General features: G+C 40.3%; 1 protein-coding gene across 1 annotated transcript in view; it reads right to left on the reverse strand.

Moving 5' to 3' along the window:
• The window catches only part of CEP128 (centrosomal protein 128), a 142749-nt gene that overhangs the window by 105216 nt on the left and 20171 nt on the right, over window positions 1-17362 (reverse strand). The window contains exon 8 of the mRNA XM_067296884.1: window positions 6014-6130. Coding sequence (XP_067152985.1) covers window positions 6014-6130 — 117 coding nt within the window. The remainder of the gene's footprint in view (window positions 1-6013; window positions 6131-17362) is intronic.

Genomic DNA, 17362 nt, shown 5'->3' on the forward strand with positions numbered 1-17362 from the left:
GTTTACATTTGTCTAAAAAGACCATAGGATACAAACATGCAAAAAGAGAATTTTCAATAACATTTTTGACCCTGGTCTACCACACCCTCTGTTTAGTCTCTAACGTTTGTCAGTCTCTGCTTCATAGCATATGTAGTGGGGGACAGACAGAATCTGGGTATCCAGTTGCACAAAGGAAAAAATGCTTCCTGGTCTGTCAAAATTATCAGCTTAAGACATAACTATAGTTACTACCTTGACACAGTCAGTGTGTTCAAAACATTCTCTAATAACAATTTGGTTTGCCTAAAGTGTGCAAAGCATGAACAGACACACCCATTTCACCAAAATCCAAGACCAAGCAAGGCAACTAGCAAAGCCATCCAGGACATCCCCTCCTTATATATAAGCTGTTTTTAAGAACGATATTTGATCTTGCTTTAGAAACATTGGTTGTCCAAATTAAAACAACTATGAGGTTTTTTTAAATAATCCATATACGCATATTGGTAACACTGCGAAACAAAACACCAAGATGAGCATATTATTTTTCCCTTCTAATGAGAGACAGGTTTGGAATAACGATATGGAAAAAAGTGAACATGCACAATTTACACTAAATTCAGGTTTGTTTTATAACCAGATGAAGTTTAAATACTCCAAGAATCTACACTAATTCAAAAGATATAAATACTTTTCTGTACATTTTTATGTATCTGCCTAGACACAGCACACAGATTACTGATTCAGATTACTGCTTCAGAATAATAACGCAAAATTTGATGCTAAAGATGCAAAATTTTATATGTCAAGTTTTCTTCACAGTCAGTATATATCCAGATATCATCTTGCTTTAATAATCAGTCCATGATGATAATAGTGGAATAGTTTGCACATCATATGAAAGACAAAGACAAGCCAGACAGAGAAAGAAACAAATGTTTCATAATGTTCTGTTAGACCCTGAAAATGTATAATTCAATAGTTACAACTTAGGAGAACGACTCTCCTAGGATGGTAAAATACTGACAAGTAGTGGTCAGTTATGGGCACTGCACTTTCCCTAAAAATTAACATTTAAACCTCACAAGATTTAATTAAAAAAAAATGCTGATCAAATCCAAAAAGCAATTTGATTTTGATTTGAAAAGTATAACAGGCAAACCAGTGAAACAATTGTCTCATTAAACAGCCACAACTGCTTTAAAAAAAAAAAAAAAAAAAAAAAAAACACACACATTCCTTTGTAAATCATTCAGGCCCTATTAAATGATGGGATTTCACAACTCAGTCCAAACCCTACCCCTCTTCCAGTAATGTTACTTGAGAAGCATCTTAGAGAAATAAAAGAGGACAGAAAAAGACATTAAATCCACACAATGATCACCACAAGACTGAGGCCACAGACAAAGCTGAGAGTCCATCTAACTCATAATTCAAAGTACAAAGGAAAGGAAATGGAATACCAAAGTAAAAACCTCTTTTTAGAAGTGATGCAGAAATATGCCTCACCCAAATAACTGTTTCAGCAAAAAGTTTAGATATTTCCTTTCTTCACACCAGAGCATGCAAAAGTACAAATAACAACATTTAAGTACAATGCTGTTGAATTATTTCTTCAGCAGCAACTTAAGCTATATAAGTCTACACCATGTCCCTGTTAACATTTACTTATGATAGAGATTACTTGCTGATACCTTCCTCACTACATACTATCCATACGCACTTCCCACACTTCAAGCTCTCAAATGGAAAGCTTTCTGCCCTAAACACTAGCTGCAGGAGACATAGGATGTACCATAGGAAACATAGGGCATATCCTTCCCTCTCCCCCAACATGTTTCATTTGTATAAATGAAGGACCACATCCTCACAACTCCCAATCCCAGAGTTACCAAGAGAGAGCAATCTCCAGAAGAGGGCAAACAAAAAAAGAATGGCAATTTGGCAAATGAATATCACACCTCAAAGAAATCATGTTAGTGATAAGCAACATTCTGTTCCTAGACCTAAGACCACCACCATCCAAGTTAGTGTCATTATCATAAATGATTGTCATTAAAGAAAATTTACAAAATGAAACCCAAATTGCTACCACCATCTCCAAGCCTTCTTGCACAGAACCAACACAGATATTACAGAGTTTACTGACTTGGGTTCCATGCTTTATCCCTAAATGTGCCCATGCTTCACCAATGAAGGACATCTCATTTACCAGAAGCAGCTTTGCTGCTTCTTCTGATGGTCCTGATACTTCAGGCCAAATGGAAGCACCACAAAGGAAGCAGCCGATCAAAAAGCCATGCAGCAGAAAAAGGCAGCTAGCCTATCCCCGTATTGATTGGAGGTGAAAATATTCTTAATGAACACAGTGTCCACCAAGAATCTCTGAGTGAGTGCATACTTGTATTGATATACAGAATGAAGAGATCCAGATTGTCAGGAAGCAGGTCCTCAACATCATTTTGTATATCCCACGAGGGTTCAGAGGAGTGCACTAATGAGACCCTTGCAAACTTTTGCAATCAGCTGGGTTTTGGAGAAGTATCAAAAGCTTATTTCACAATAAGGAAGGAAATCAGCAAAGGCATATATTGTGTTAAGAAGCTGGTGCTCTTAACGTATAAGCAAAGTTTGATGAATGCATACTTCAGCTGTAAGGCAGTCAAGAAATAAGTAAGCTCCCACAGTTGAGTCTGAGAATCCCTCTTGAAACTTTCCTCATCTATCATGCAATCTTTGTGGCAAATCTACCATCAAGTGATGGGTGATAAGTAAGAGAAAGGCAAAACAACATCAGTTATTTTACACAGGATCTGATGATTCTTATCAATAATTTTATTATTTTCTTTATTAAATACCTACTTAGCAGGCTTTGCCAAGATGGCTTAACTTAAAATACAGGATATAAAAAAATTCATGAGAAATGGCATAAACTGAGCAGTTTTTCTAACATTTTTGGTCAAAGATCTTTAATACCAGATTTAAGTTCGTATATATTTTACAGAAAGATTAAACAAACCCTTAGTAAAATATGTCAATTCAAGCAACTAGGCTGATGCAAGCAATGACCAAATCAACAAGAAGCCAACTAGTACTCAGCTTGAAAACAGAACTGTTGAAATAACAAGCTTTTTCAGCTACTTAATACACGTAAATTACATTATTCATTGTATTTGCTTTGCCATTTTGAATCTATTCACCTGTATCACCACATACAAGGAAAAAAAAAAAATCAGAAAAATGGAAGTGCTCAAGAACTCAAATTTGCTATACCAAGTTCAGACTTTTTTTTTTAAGTTGAAAGTAGATCAGTTCTAAATTTTTTGCCTCCCTAGAAATTCTTATATTCCTATTCTTTCATTCTTCCTATAATTTATATTCCATAACAAAATAATTTTCTCCTCAAATCTTTTTCATGCAGCATGCTGTGGGATGATGGTGCACAGAGAGACACAGTGTATACAAGATCCAGATTACTTCAATTCCGCCCCCCTCCAAAACAAAACAAAACAAAAAAAAACTCAAAACACCCAAAAAACTGTTTTCCAAAAGGCAGGGACAAGGTGGCCTAGTTTGCCAATGTGGGAGCTGAAGGCTTCAGCCAAATGTTCAAGAGATGTTGAACCATCTGGAAGCAAGGCTAATTTTTTGATCTGGGGAAGGGCAAATGAACATGAATGGTCTTCAGGGAGGAAGATGGGCCAGCTGAAAGGAGGCTCGTGATAAGGCCCTGAAATCAAAGGACCCTAGCAATGATAGACTCTGAAGATATCTGGCATGCAGTAAGTTGAAACCATCTCTGTCATAAAGATGTTCTCCAAGTTGTTAAGATAGCTATTAGAGAAGAAGTAGGAAGAGGACATACTGTTCTGTATGGAAGTATATGTTTCAAAGCCAAAATTATCCTTATAATCCTCTGTGATTTGTCAAGGGAAGATTGCCTAACACCTGCTGAAAGAGGCTCCCTTCCACACTTGTCACCTGGCACCACCAGATACTATCTTGCATAATCGAGGTTAGCAGCTCTTGAAAAAAAATCCTTAATTCACTGTGGCAGGGGTTATTTACCTTATATTAGGATTCACAAATACAGTGAGAATAGAGTCCAGTTCAAGAAATCCAGAAGCCATGACAAATCAGCCACTCAGAAGAAAGATTTGGACCCCATCTCCCTGAGTCTCTGCTCAGGAGAGAGTGAAGATATTCACCAAGAATGTGATCATCCTCCAAGAAGTAGCAGCTATGAAAGGATGGAATAAGTCTGTTCCAGGCTGGTTCTGTCAGGACTAGTTCTGAATCTTGGCTTCAGCAAATTCTTAATGGCAAAAGTTTACCAAGCAGATTAATAGGTGTTGAGCTTTCCCGTAAGGTGAGGATGAGGACCAAATGTGGAGGCCCTGTAAGGTGAGGATGAGGACCAAATGTGGAGGTTTTGAACACCAGTGAGAGAAAAACTTTCCTTAAATGAAAAGATGCTCCTAAGGAAAATTAAATAATTAAAAAATATGTACAGAACAAAATGATACAGGTTGCAGGGGAAAGGATCAAAACATCTTCATCTACAGCTGGACAGCTTAGGGAAATGGAAGGTCACGGAATGCACTTAGTACTTCCTATTCATTTTGCATGAAATACAAGAGTGAGCTACTAGAAAAAAAAAGGTATCCAGCCTGAGGGCTCATGACTCAAATGCACAATAATATGAAAGTCTTTGAAATACACTTGACTTCATTCAATTGAAAACATATATTCCTTGTCAGGAAGTCATTAATCCCAGCATCAATCTATCTTTACAGATAGAAGTCATTACTTCCTTAAAAGGATAAAAAGGTTGTTTTCAGTCTGCAGATAATGATATCAAATCACACCAATTCCTTTCATTAAGCATCCTTCTATTGGACTAAAGGCCCAACAGATTAATTTGGAAGTGAACATAGGCATATTAAGAGCTGTTTCTAAGAAACTCATAGGAAATATTGCGTCTTCTGAAAACTGTAATAAAGCATTCTAGTTCTTTTCACCCACTAGGGCATCTATGGGGGGGAGGGGGCAGGGAATGCAACACTATTTCTGAAATGCCAGTAGAAGCATTGCATGCGTTTTGATAAACATCACTTTTAACCATATTAAGAGAGTGTGTTATCTTCTCAACTACAACCTCTTCAAAGAGTCCATAATCTTGTATGAAATATGAGGCATCAGTCTAAACTAATGCTTCTCAATACCACTGCACAGTATAATACACAACTGGCAACCATCCAAAAAGCACAAGGCTGTCACTAATATTAAAAGTTAAAAATATGGAATTGCACATTTCTTCTCAGCTATAGCCTTCTATTGTACAGCTAGAGATGACATTGCAAATAATATCTTAAAGGGAGTCAATAAAAAAGCTACAATATATTGAGACCCCCAGATTTTCCAAATAGCAGTAGAATCAGAAACAGAGAGAAGTATTTTTCATACATTTCCTTAGGCAAGCAGAAAAAGAGCTACAACTAGCAAGTTGTCTTCAATTTTCTTTCCCATTATGAACATTTGTATTTTTACCCTAAACAGTATTTTATACTTCATCAGATAATTTGCTTTGAATGAAACTGTTTAATAGCACTCAAAAGCTGGCTGTCCAATACAGTACACTTAATTGCTTGTCAAAATTGATTAAAAATACATTGCTCATTGCAAAGTCTACATTTTAGAATACAAAATGTTTTAAATGAAAAAAAATCCAGCTAATGACATCTTTTGGGGTTGTTGGGGGTTTTTTTGTTTGTTTTTTTTTTGCTTTGTTCGTTTTTAAGAATGTTTGTGCCAGTCACCAAAAAGGTCTAAACATAGGCAAGACAGTATCATGAGTAACAGAGACTGTGCTTGTTATCACCTGATACCCATATCCAGCAGAGTAGGTTGATACAGTTGAAAGAATGTACCAAAAATACAAGTATTTTTGCTTGTTTCACAGGAACGGGTTCATAAACACAGCAAGTTCCTAATATAATTCGGAATACACAGGAAGTCTTTATTTGCATACCTCTTGCAATTGAATGGACATTTGTCCCAGTTGGTCTTGGCGCCTTTCTACAAGTTGTCTTTCTGCACGCATTTCTTGTTCTATCTCCTGAAGTCTTCTCTCTACCCGTTCTGACACCTTGAAAAAAAAGAAAAAAGAGGGGGGAGGGGGAGAGAGGGGGGAGGGGGAGAGAGAGGAATACCCTGCAGGAAATCAGTGTGTCTTTTATCACATATTAAAACTCCTCTGGGGAAAAAGGTAAAGACAGTATGGGTTAGAAGGAAGGGAGAACACAACTTCTATTTTATGAAGATTTAGAATTGTGTAGAAAATAACTACTTCCAGAAGTGCTCAAATACGAAAGAGACCTGCTACACCTTGCCAGCAATATCCTTCCAGTATATGCATATTTTTTTCTATAGTGTTTAGTTCTAATCAAGCGCTAAATATCTCCAATGATAAGACTTATACCACTTTGGCATAGTCTAACCTGAGGTATTGTCCTGGGATACAAAAACCCTATCATCTCTGCCACAGGCCTGATTAACCTTTAGCAAGTCCCTTCTTTCGCATCTCCAGTCTGTAAAACAGGCCAATGTTTGCCACCTCCATGCTTGGAAATTTATTAGTGAAAAGTAGCAAGCGAGAGCTAAGCACACAAGCATGAGTGTAATGTCAAAAAATAACTAGCTCACAATAAGACTTTTTCCCAGTATTTTGCGAATTCACATACAAACTAATACAAATAACACAAGTCATTTGTTAAAGCAATTTGGATAAAAACATAGTAATTCAACCTGAAACTAAAACCAGAGCTACTTTGCTTTTGCATTGCAAGCCACTAGCAGACAGCACCCTCTCTTGGGCAACAAATTAAATTAATATAATTAAAAAGGTATAGATGAACAAAGATTATATTTATATATTATTTCTCTCTACTTTAATTTTAAAGATTTTAAACAGTCACTTGAAAGCAGTGTAATTATTAGAGCGGTATTTTAACTGACAGTTTCCTGTTCACAACCTTCAGCTGACCACTGAAAACAATCACATCTTAAAAACAAAAAAACACCCTAACCCATATCTTTGTATTCTCATGGAGCAAAACATGGAGATTTGTGGGCCCACTGCCCACCCCAAATTATTTCTTGTACAACAGAATGAATGAAGCCTGGTTTGCTACAGATTTTACTCTTTTACCCTTAAAACTCCAATTCTGCAATTCCAAAACGTCCACATTTTTTGTAGCACTCCCACACAGCGGAGGCTGTGGTGTATAGCCAGTGAGCACAATGATGCAGACTGACCAACCGGAACAGCTGAGTACATCTGCCTGTATTCTTCAGCAGGGACACTACTTTGTATTTATCTCCCAAGTCATCAATTCTCATTCGACTTGTAAAAATTAAAATTCTTAAAACTATTTTCATATTTGGCGGAAAATATGAATTTCAGAAGTTATTAGGGATGTGTGTAATCTGGATGGATGGCCAAAGAACAGGTGGATTAATAATAAACATCACAAGTCCTGAGTCTTCTAAAAGCAGTCTAGAAAAAAAAAATAGAAACATACATACTAAACTTTTATGCCCAGTGACATTGTCTTTTAATTTGGGAAAGAACTTGATTGTTTCACAAAAGAAGTAACCATCTGATCACCCAAAAAGAAAGATTAAAAACACAATATCTTTTGAAGAGCTCAAATAGATTTCTTTGGTTTTACTACATTTCAGCTTTTAGTAATTAATTGCCATTTTGTACAGCCAAGTCATTTTCCTAACAAAGATTGAACAGATTTGCCAGATCATAACAAATAATTCTCATTTGAAAGGTTCTGCTGATAGTTTAAGATAACTAAATTTTACTTTGCATTCAAAACTGAATTTGTATTTACTACTACTAACAAGATATTACATTCCATTTTGCTTTTGCTCAATTTTTGCAATAATTAATTGAAAGTAGATTTAGCACAAGTTTGGGTGTTTTTAATCAAAGATCTAAAATAACAAATACAATCGCTATTCCTCCCCCCCAATATAAAAATTGTTGATAGAAAGACAGAAAGATTTGAACAGCATTCAACTGCTGGTTTCTGATGTGTGTGGCAGAGAACAAGTTCTCATTCTAAATCCACTACTTTTATCACTAAGCACATTCCTACTGTGATAGGTGCCAGTTTGTTACATCAAATCGGGAAGTGATTTTACGGTGAAACTAGGCGCTAATTACGGGCAAAAACCACAACATCCTGCAATGAGGGCATGTACCCCGCCTGAGATAATTAAGTGGAGCCAGCGAGGCGGCGATGTTAGTTTAGATAGCCTAATATGGCAATGGCGAGGTCACACAGCTGTAAAATATATGCATGACCTGAGGGTCACCACACACAACGCAGAGGAAGACTCCAGCCTTCATCCCCACGACCACCAGAAGGCTGAAGAAGACCCCCTAGCAACAGCCGGCGCAACCGCAGAAGTTACAGGAAGTGCCATGTATACCCGGGGCTGGAATCGCATATAAGGAGACTGTGAGGGGGGGATCGCGCGCGCTGTTGGTGGAGCAGGAGACTCCCCGGCCGCCCAGCGCTGTTTTGCTTACTTGTGACTTGCTCAATTATTTTATAAATTGGAATTTATGCAACCCGGCCCGAGTGGTTGTCAATTTGTCGCGTTTACCTATAACAATTTGGTGCCGTGACTCGGATACAGGCTTCCCTGGTTTCGGGACTCTGACTCAGGGGAGGCGCCCCATCCCATCTTCGGATGGCCCCTGAGTGGGTAGTTCCCCTACCAGAACCTGTATTTCCGAACCCTAAATCAGGACAAGTAAGCAAAAGAACTGCAGTACCCCATAAACTTTGTGCACGAAGATCCGGACGAAGACTCAGGACTGAGTGAGTATATGTATGCGGTTCCGTTCGGTTGGGGTGGGATCCCCGGAGCACGTGAGAAGTCCCCAGGGGAGTGCGGACCCTCGAGGAGAGGGGGTCCTTGGTGCGGACCCTCCAGGAGAGGGGGTCCTTGGTGCGGACCCTCCAGGAGAGGGGGTCCTTGCGTACGGTGTGAGTGCGGACCCTCCAGGAGAGGGGGTCCTTGTGTAATAGGGGACCGAAAAGGGGCACCCGTCGGCCAACTGGGCCGCCCTCTGCGAAAGGACAACCGTCCTAGCAGTAAAGACTCGGGTGGTGTGAGTGCGGTCCCCTGCGGAGAGAAAGAGAGTGACTGAGGGGAGTGCTCCGGAAGATGGGACAGAAAAAGAGCAAGTCTTCTGATCCCATAGAGGTTACCCTAATGATTAAGCATTAGGATGATTGGCCTTCTAGGAAAGGCAAAAGTAAAAAAGAAAAATGGTATATTACCCCCTTTACTGGCCAATATATGGGTCTTTTGAAAATTGGATATGACAGGCTCTAAATATATATGTGAATTCAAAGGAGCCTTTTAGTTTAGAAGAAAGTGAGTATGTTAGTTTATGGATAAGACCAGATACTCAAACCATGATATTTACCCTGAAAGAGAAGGGTTCGAGGAAGAAAAGCAAAATATTGGATGAACTTCCCGTTTCTCCTCCCCCCTATATTCCCTCAGCTCCAGCTCAAAACCCAATACCAGCTCCTCCTCGTAGCCCCCCCCCAACGACCCCGGACTGGGATCTAGACCCTCCTAGTTCCCCAGAAGAAACCCGAAGGGTCACGAGGAGTCAAACGAGGGGAGGTGGGCGACCTGATCAGCTGTACCCCTTGCGAGAACTCCCTATGGGAGGACCGCAACCAGGAATGGGTTTTGTGTCCATGCCCCTGAGTTCAGGGGACGTACGGGATTTAAGAAGGAAATGGGGAATTTATTAGAAGATCCTTTAGGGGTGGCTGAAAAATTAGATCAGTTTTTAGGTCCTAGCCTTTATACATGGGAGGAATTACAATCCATCTTAAGCATATTATTTACGGCGGAAGAAAGGGAAATGATCCGTAGGGCTGGGATGCGGATTTGGGATCAACAACACCAACAAGGTCCCGCAGCAGATATTAAATGGCCCACCCAACGGCCGGACTGGGACAATCAAAATGCTGAGCATCGGACACATATGTCCGATCTGAGAACCATAATAGTTCAGGGAATCTGTTCCCAGGGGGCAAAATATTAATAAGGCCTTCATGGAACAACAAAAGAAGGATGAGACACCAACAGAATGGCTCGAGAGACTTAGGAAAAATCTGCAACTTTATTCCGGGGTAGACCCCAGTACCCCTGTGGGACAGGCTCTATTGAAAACACAGTTTGTAGCAAAGGCCTTTCCAGATATAAGAAGAAAGCTAGAAAAGTTAGATGATTGGCAAGATAGGGGGCTGGACGAATTGCTGAGGGAAGCTCAGAAAGTGCATGTGCGGAGGGAAGAGGAAACCCATAGGCGGCAGGCAAAGATTCTGGTGGCAGCAGTCCGAGAAGGGCAGAGAGGAATCCAGGCACAACCCCCTAGGTCGTATAACAGACCTAAAAGAAAGCCACCTCACCAAGAAGGACAACCCAGAGAAGTTGTGGTGAGGGACCTGAGGCAGGTTGAGTGTTTTTATTGTCAGAAAAGAGGGCATCTGAAGAGGAATTGTAAGAAGCGAATGCAGGATGAACAAATGTTCCAAGAAGATTAGGGGGGTCAGGGGCTCTATCTGCTGGGGACTCATAAAGGAACCGAGCCCTTGATAAAACTGAAATTGGGTCCCCAGCGACAAGAAGTAGAATTCCTTGTGGATTCTGGGGCAGAAAGATCTACTGTCCAAACGGTACCCTGGGGGTGTAAACCATCCCCAGAGAAACTACAAGTGATAGGAGCTAAGGGGGAACCCTTTAAGGTCCCAGTAATTAAGAATGTGGAAATAGAATCAGACTCTCGATTAAGTGTTGGATCCTTCTTATTAGTTCCCGAAGCTGAATATAATTTACTGGGCCGAGATATGATGGTTGAATTAGGAGTTAGTTTAGAAGTAGAGAATCAAGAATTAGTTATAAAATTATGCACCCTTACTATTGAAGATGAGGCCAAAATCAACCCTGAGGTTTGGTATACCCCAGAATCAGTAGGGAAACTAGATATTGCTCCTTTGAAGTGAGTATACGGAATCCAGAAATTCCTGTTAGAGTCAAGCAATATCCAATGTCACAGGAAGGGAGGCAAGGACTCCGACCAGTAATCCAGAGGCTAATAAACCAAAGGTTACTGGAGCCTTGTATGTCTCCCCATAATACCCCCATACTACCCGTAAAGAAATCAGACGGGACTTATAGATTGGTACAAGATTTAAGAGAAATAAACAAAAGAACAATTACCAGGTTCCCAATTGTAGCTAACCCCTATACCATACTTAGTCAGTTGTCACCTGAGGCTAAATGGTATACGGTTATAGACCTGAAAGATGCATTCTGGGCATGCCCCCTTAAAGAAGAATGTAGAGATTTTTTTGCTTTCGAGTGGGAAGACCCAGATACCCATAGGAAACAACAACTCCGATGGACCGTTTTGCCACAAGGGTTTACAGAATCCCCTAATTTGTTTGGGCAAGCCCTGGAGCAGGTTCTAAATACTTACGAGACTAATCCTCAAATTACTCTAATACAATATGTGGATGATTTGCTTTTAGCAGGAAAAACCCAGGAGGAAGTTAGAGATGAGAGTATTAAGTTGTTAAATTTCCTAAGTTTAAAGGGATTGAAAGTATCAAAATCAAAATTGCAATTTACGGAAGAAGAGGTGAAATATTTGGGACATTGGCTTAGCAAGGGCACAAAAAAATTGGACCCTGAAAGGGTAAATGGTATATTGTCAATCTAATAGAATACCAAACTAAAATAAGAGAAGATTTAGAAGAAGAGGAGTTACCGGAGGGGACAAAATTATTTGTGGACGGATCCTCTCGCGTAGTTGAAGGAAAACGCAGATCAGGGTACGCTATTGTAGATGGGAAGTCTCTAGAGTTAATAGAATCAGGGCCCCTAGACAAAACTTGGTCGGCCCAGGCTTGTGAATTGTATGTGGTTTTTAGAGCCTTAGAAATTTTAAAAGGCAAAATAGGGACTATATACACCGACTCCAAATATGCTTATGGAGTAGTACATACATTTGGAAAAATATGGGAAGAAAGAGGACTGATTAATTCACAAAGGAAGAATTTAGTGCACGAAAAATTAATTAAGAAAACCTTAGAAGCTCTGAGGGGACCTCAGAGAATCGCGGTAGTACACGTTAGGGGCCATCAAAAGGGTACATCTTACCACATAAGGGGAAATAATCTAGTAGATGAAGAGGCAAGAAAGGCAGCTTTACACTTATTGTCTGAAGGAAAAGAGGGCTACGATAAGCTAAATACCAGGATGAGTTTTACTAAACAGGAAATAGATAAATTACGACAAATAGGAGCCATAGAAAAAGAAGGTAAATGGGTGCTGCCCGATGATAGAGAAATTGTATCCAAAGGCGTGGCTTGGAGAATAATGAAAGAATTCCACCAACAGACTCATTGGGGAGTGCAAGCATTAGTGGACCAGTTTGGAACCAAGTATATGTGCATTGGAATATATGACATAGCAAAAAGACTAGTGGAAGAATTTTTGACCTGTCAGAAGGTTAACAAGCAACACCTCAGAGAAAAAGTCCCAGGGGGACGATCAATAGCCAAGAGGCCGTTTGAGAAAATACAGGTTGACTTTACAGAACTCCCGAAAGTGGGCAGGTATAAACACCTATTAGTTATAGTAGATCATTTAACTTACTTTGTAGAAGCCTTTCCCGTAGCCTGAGCAACTGCGAAATCGGTAGCTAAGATATTGTTAGAAAATATTATACCCCGGTATGGGAATGTAGTAGTCATAGACTCAGACAGGGGACCACATTTCACATCCAAAGTCATTAAAGAAACATTAGATCCTTTAGGAATCAAGTGGGAGTATCACACTCCTTGGCATCCTCAAAGTTCAGGACAGGTAGAGAGGATGAATGGGGAAATAAAAAAACAGTTAACGAAGCTAATGATGGAAACCCAGATAAATTGGATTAAGTGTCTACCTTTAGCTTTGTTGAATATACGAACTCAGCCCAGAACTGACACAGGAGTCTCCCCTTTTGAAATGTTATACGGGATGCCATATGATTTAGAAATACCAAAAGAACATCCTAAAGCAGAAGAGAGATTATTACAGAAATATATTACAGAGCTTATGAAGAGAAGACAAGAACTGATAAAGAAAGGACTAATAGTACAGAGACCTCCACTAGATGTAGCCATTCACCGAGTTAACCCTGGAGACAAGGTTTTAATTAAAACCTGGAAAGACTCATCCTTGACTCCCCACTGGGAGGGACCTTTCCTTGTTTTACTTACCACAGATACTGCTATTCGCACCGCAGAGCGAGGATGGACACATGCCAGCAGAATTAAAGGGCCGATCTTAGAATCATCGTGGGAAGCCTTTGGAAACCCGGACAATTTAAAAGTAACCTTTAAGAAGAAACCTAGAAACCTCGATAAGTAAGACCACATTTTGTAAAACCTCACATTGTATTTGTTATCCCTTTGTGTGTTATGAATGTAGGATTTGTAAAGAGAAGTAGTGGACTCATTGGTAGTACGGGTACCTCCCTAGCGGCAGTTGTCGCCTTTGTTATGGCAAATTGACCTATTTGACATTAAAAAGGGATCTCAAGAAAAGATCGGTGGAATGGTGGGAAGCTTTTGCTAAAGGGGTACAACCAGAGAAAGGTTGTACCTACGCCAACCACCCCGATCACATAAGGCCAAAATTGAAAACCACTTGTAGGTGGACCGTGCCGTATGTTGAGTGTCACTCTGGAGAACTGGGAAGCCTTTAAAAATCCAGAAAGCTCATACAGGAGGTTCCCCTGAAGAATACGGCTGCTGTCGAGAAGACGGTACACCCTGCTGCTCTGAGCAAAAGAGTAGGCAGAGGAGACAGAGACGTATGGAAACTGTGGGGATTGAGGCTGATAAGCCACCTCCTAAGCAGGGATACCAAAAACTGTAAGGCCCAGACTCTTTAAAGTCCCAGAGACACTTGACATCACGGATCGCCCCTCCAAGGCATTAAGGGTTTGTAAAATATCCGTTAGCCAAGCCATGGGTCTACTACTCCTCTGGAAGATGATTGTGCTGGGCTTAATAGGAAGACGAATCAAAGGGGAACATAATATACACCAACCCCTTAAGTGGTCATTAATAAGGTGGGAGGATCAAACAGTGATCCAAGTACGAAATGTACCTGGGAGTCCTACATTCACTGCTACTTTATGTGAGTTGGTGCCTATTGAACCATGTCTAGATCATATGGGGTTTTACTTTTGTCCTAGTTCTAATCCTGGGTGAGGATACTGTAACTACCCAAACTCGTATTATTGTGCTTATTGGGGATGTGAAACTATAGCCTCTGATTGGACTCCAGAAGCAGGGTTAGATAAGTTTTTATCAGTAAAATGGGGGCCTTTTGGGTGTACCCCCCCCAAAAAGGATTTCCAGCTGGGGTATCGGGGAAATCCCCACTATACCCCCCCCCCCAGGAACTTGTAAACATTTAGTGATAAATATCACCCATCCGGAGGATCCGGGATGGTTTTTGGGAAAGACCTGGGGAGTCCGGTACTGGGAGTCCGGGACCGATAGAGGTGGATTAATTTTCATAAGGAAAGAAAGTGTGCAATCCATTCCTCAAGCAATAGGGCTGAATCTAGTTATAGCAGAAACTGGAATTTCCTCCCTAATGAAGCAACAGCAAGACCTTAGCACCCTACGGGCGGCTGTAGATGAAGACTTGAAACGAATAGAAAAATCCATCACAGCCTTAGAAAAGTCGTTAACATCACTATCAGAAGTGGTGTTACAAAACAGAAGAGGGATGGACCTCTTATTTTTACAACAGGGAGGATTGTGTGCAGCCCTAGGAGAAGAATGTTGCTTTTATGCAGATCATACAGGAGTTGTCAGGGATACTATGGCAAAACTGAGAGAAGGCCTTGAAAGATGTAAAAAAGAAAGAGAAGCCCAGCAAGGGTGGTAAGAGCCATGGTTCAGTCATTCTCCCTGGCTAACCACCCTGTTGTCTAAAATCGCGAATCCATTGGCTTTATTAGTACTTATGTTGACTTTTGGACTGTGTATAGTAAATAGAATAATTAACTTAGCAAAAAGCAGACTCGAAGCTGCCCCCCCTACTGTTGATAAGAAGTCAATATGAACAACTGAATGAAGATGAGGGTAAGCATAACCCTGTGCTCTCCCTGGCACAGGAGGCTGTTGTTCGATTTGATGAACAAATTAGAAGGGACCAAAACAAAAAGGGGGGATTGTGATAGGTGCTAGTTTGTTACATCAAATCGGGAAGTGATTTTACGGTGAAACTAGGCGCTAATTACGGGCAAAAACCACAACATCCTGCAATGAGGGCATGTACCCCGCCTGAGATAATTAAGTGGAGCCAGCGAGGCGGCGATGTTAGTTTAGATAGCCTAATATGGCAATGGCGAGGTCACACAGCTGTAAAATATATGCATGACCTGAGGGTCACCACACACAATGCAGAGGAAGACTCCAGCCTTCATCCCCACGACCACCAGAAGGCTGAAGAAGACCCCCTAGCAACAGCCGGCGCAACCGCAGAAGTTACAGGAAGTGCCATGTATACCCGGGGCTGGAATCGCATATAAGGAGACTGTGAGGGGGGGATCGCGCGCGCTGTTGGTGGAGCAGGAGACTCCCCGGCCGCCCAGCGCTGTTTTGCTTACTTGTGACTTGCTCAATTATTTTATAAATTGGAATTTATGCAACCCGGCCCGAGTGGTTGTCAATTTGTCGCGTTTACCTATAACACTACTATTAGGGTAAGCACAAGGCATATGTGTGGATACAAAAATTTAACAGAAGTAACACAGTTATGTAGCAACAGAAACATAATTAAGGATACATTTATATTCTGGGCCTCAGGGTTACCACAAGGCATTAGGTTTAAGGAATGTAACAGTCCTTTTGTCTTTATAAAAAATAAAAATAAAAATGTCAGTTTGAAAAGGTTTCCTTCTTCTGTAGCCAAATGAATAGTTAGCTTCCAACTTGGAATTTTGTACTTTACCTTAATATCCTCTGGAGAAGATCAGTAGGTCAAATTCTGCTCTTGTGTAATGTACAAAAGCTCTGCAGTAATAATCAAGAATAATTATTTACTGCAAATTGTCAAATGTATTTACACCCCTATGAGGGGTTTCAAAAAAACAAGACCCTAGATTGGGAGGATCTCATAAATACCCAATTCAAGGAAACACAAGGACTCAGCCCTTATTCTTTCATTTCAGCAGTCAGCAAGCAAAAGCACATGCATTTAGTCTGAAACTAATCATTAGCCAAATTAGCATTCAAAATAACTTAGGCCGAAAATACAAGAAGCTAAAGGTATTGGGGAAGTCAGAGTGACTCAAAGAAAGTGACATGCTACTTTGGCCGGGGGGGGGGGGGGTAGCTTGATGATGAAGCAGAGATATAGGAAGAACATGGAAGTTCTTGTGCAAGGATTCAGATGACCAGGATACATAAGAATTTTTTGTTGCAGAGATCCAAAAGCATTCAAATGGTAGGGGAGGAGGCTGAGGAAATGAGGCATACATCATGCAAGTCTATAGCAAATTAGGCTTTATTATGTTGTACTTTGCAAGAGAACTAAGCGCCATCACTTGCAGCTTCCTGTGCATTCTCCAGGAAAGCTGTTACATCACATTTATGTCCTGGCAATGTTTAATGATAAGATGTCCTGGAATGCAGTAAACTTACCTTTCCACTTTGAGTAGTTTAGCATCATCACACTACCACAAACTGGGTCACTTCACTAATCACCACCTTTTCCAAATTACTTATGCTATGGATTAGCAGGTCCCTCCAAATCTGAGGCCAATCCTCCGACATTTTCTCTGAAAAAAATGGTTTTCTATGCTGCCATCTTCCAACACTCTCCCTGATGAAGAGGGATGCAAAAAGCTAACGCATTCTTTCTCCCAACCTCTCTACAGATGTTATCTTCTCTGAACACTATCTAGTTTCATCATCTTTTGATCCAACACTAAGGTACTAAACAAGGATGATCGGTGTGTATAATTTTGCAAGCTATTTCTCAAACTTTTTTTATTTTTACATTCAGCTGGAGAAGTTTAAATAACCTTTCTACTTTTATCATTTGATCATAACATTTGGAAGGACTCCTTTTCACCCTGCATAATTATTTCAGCTATCTTTTTAGCTCCTTCAGGTCTTTTAATGCATTTACTTGAAGTCATTACTACAGTGTATTTACATCACTTCCACACTGTTTGGAAACATTTTACCCTCTG

This window comes from Apteryx mantelli, chromosome 4 (assembly GCF_036417845.1).
Source record: "Apteryx mantelli isolate bAptMan1 chromosome 4, bAptMan1.hap1, whole genome shotgun sequence".
NCBI lineage: Eukaryota > Metazoa > Chordata > Aves > Apterygiformes > Apterygidae > Apteryx > Apteryx mantelli.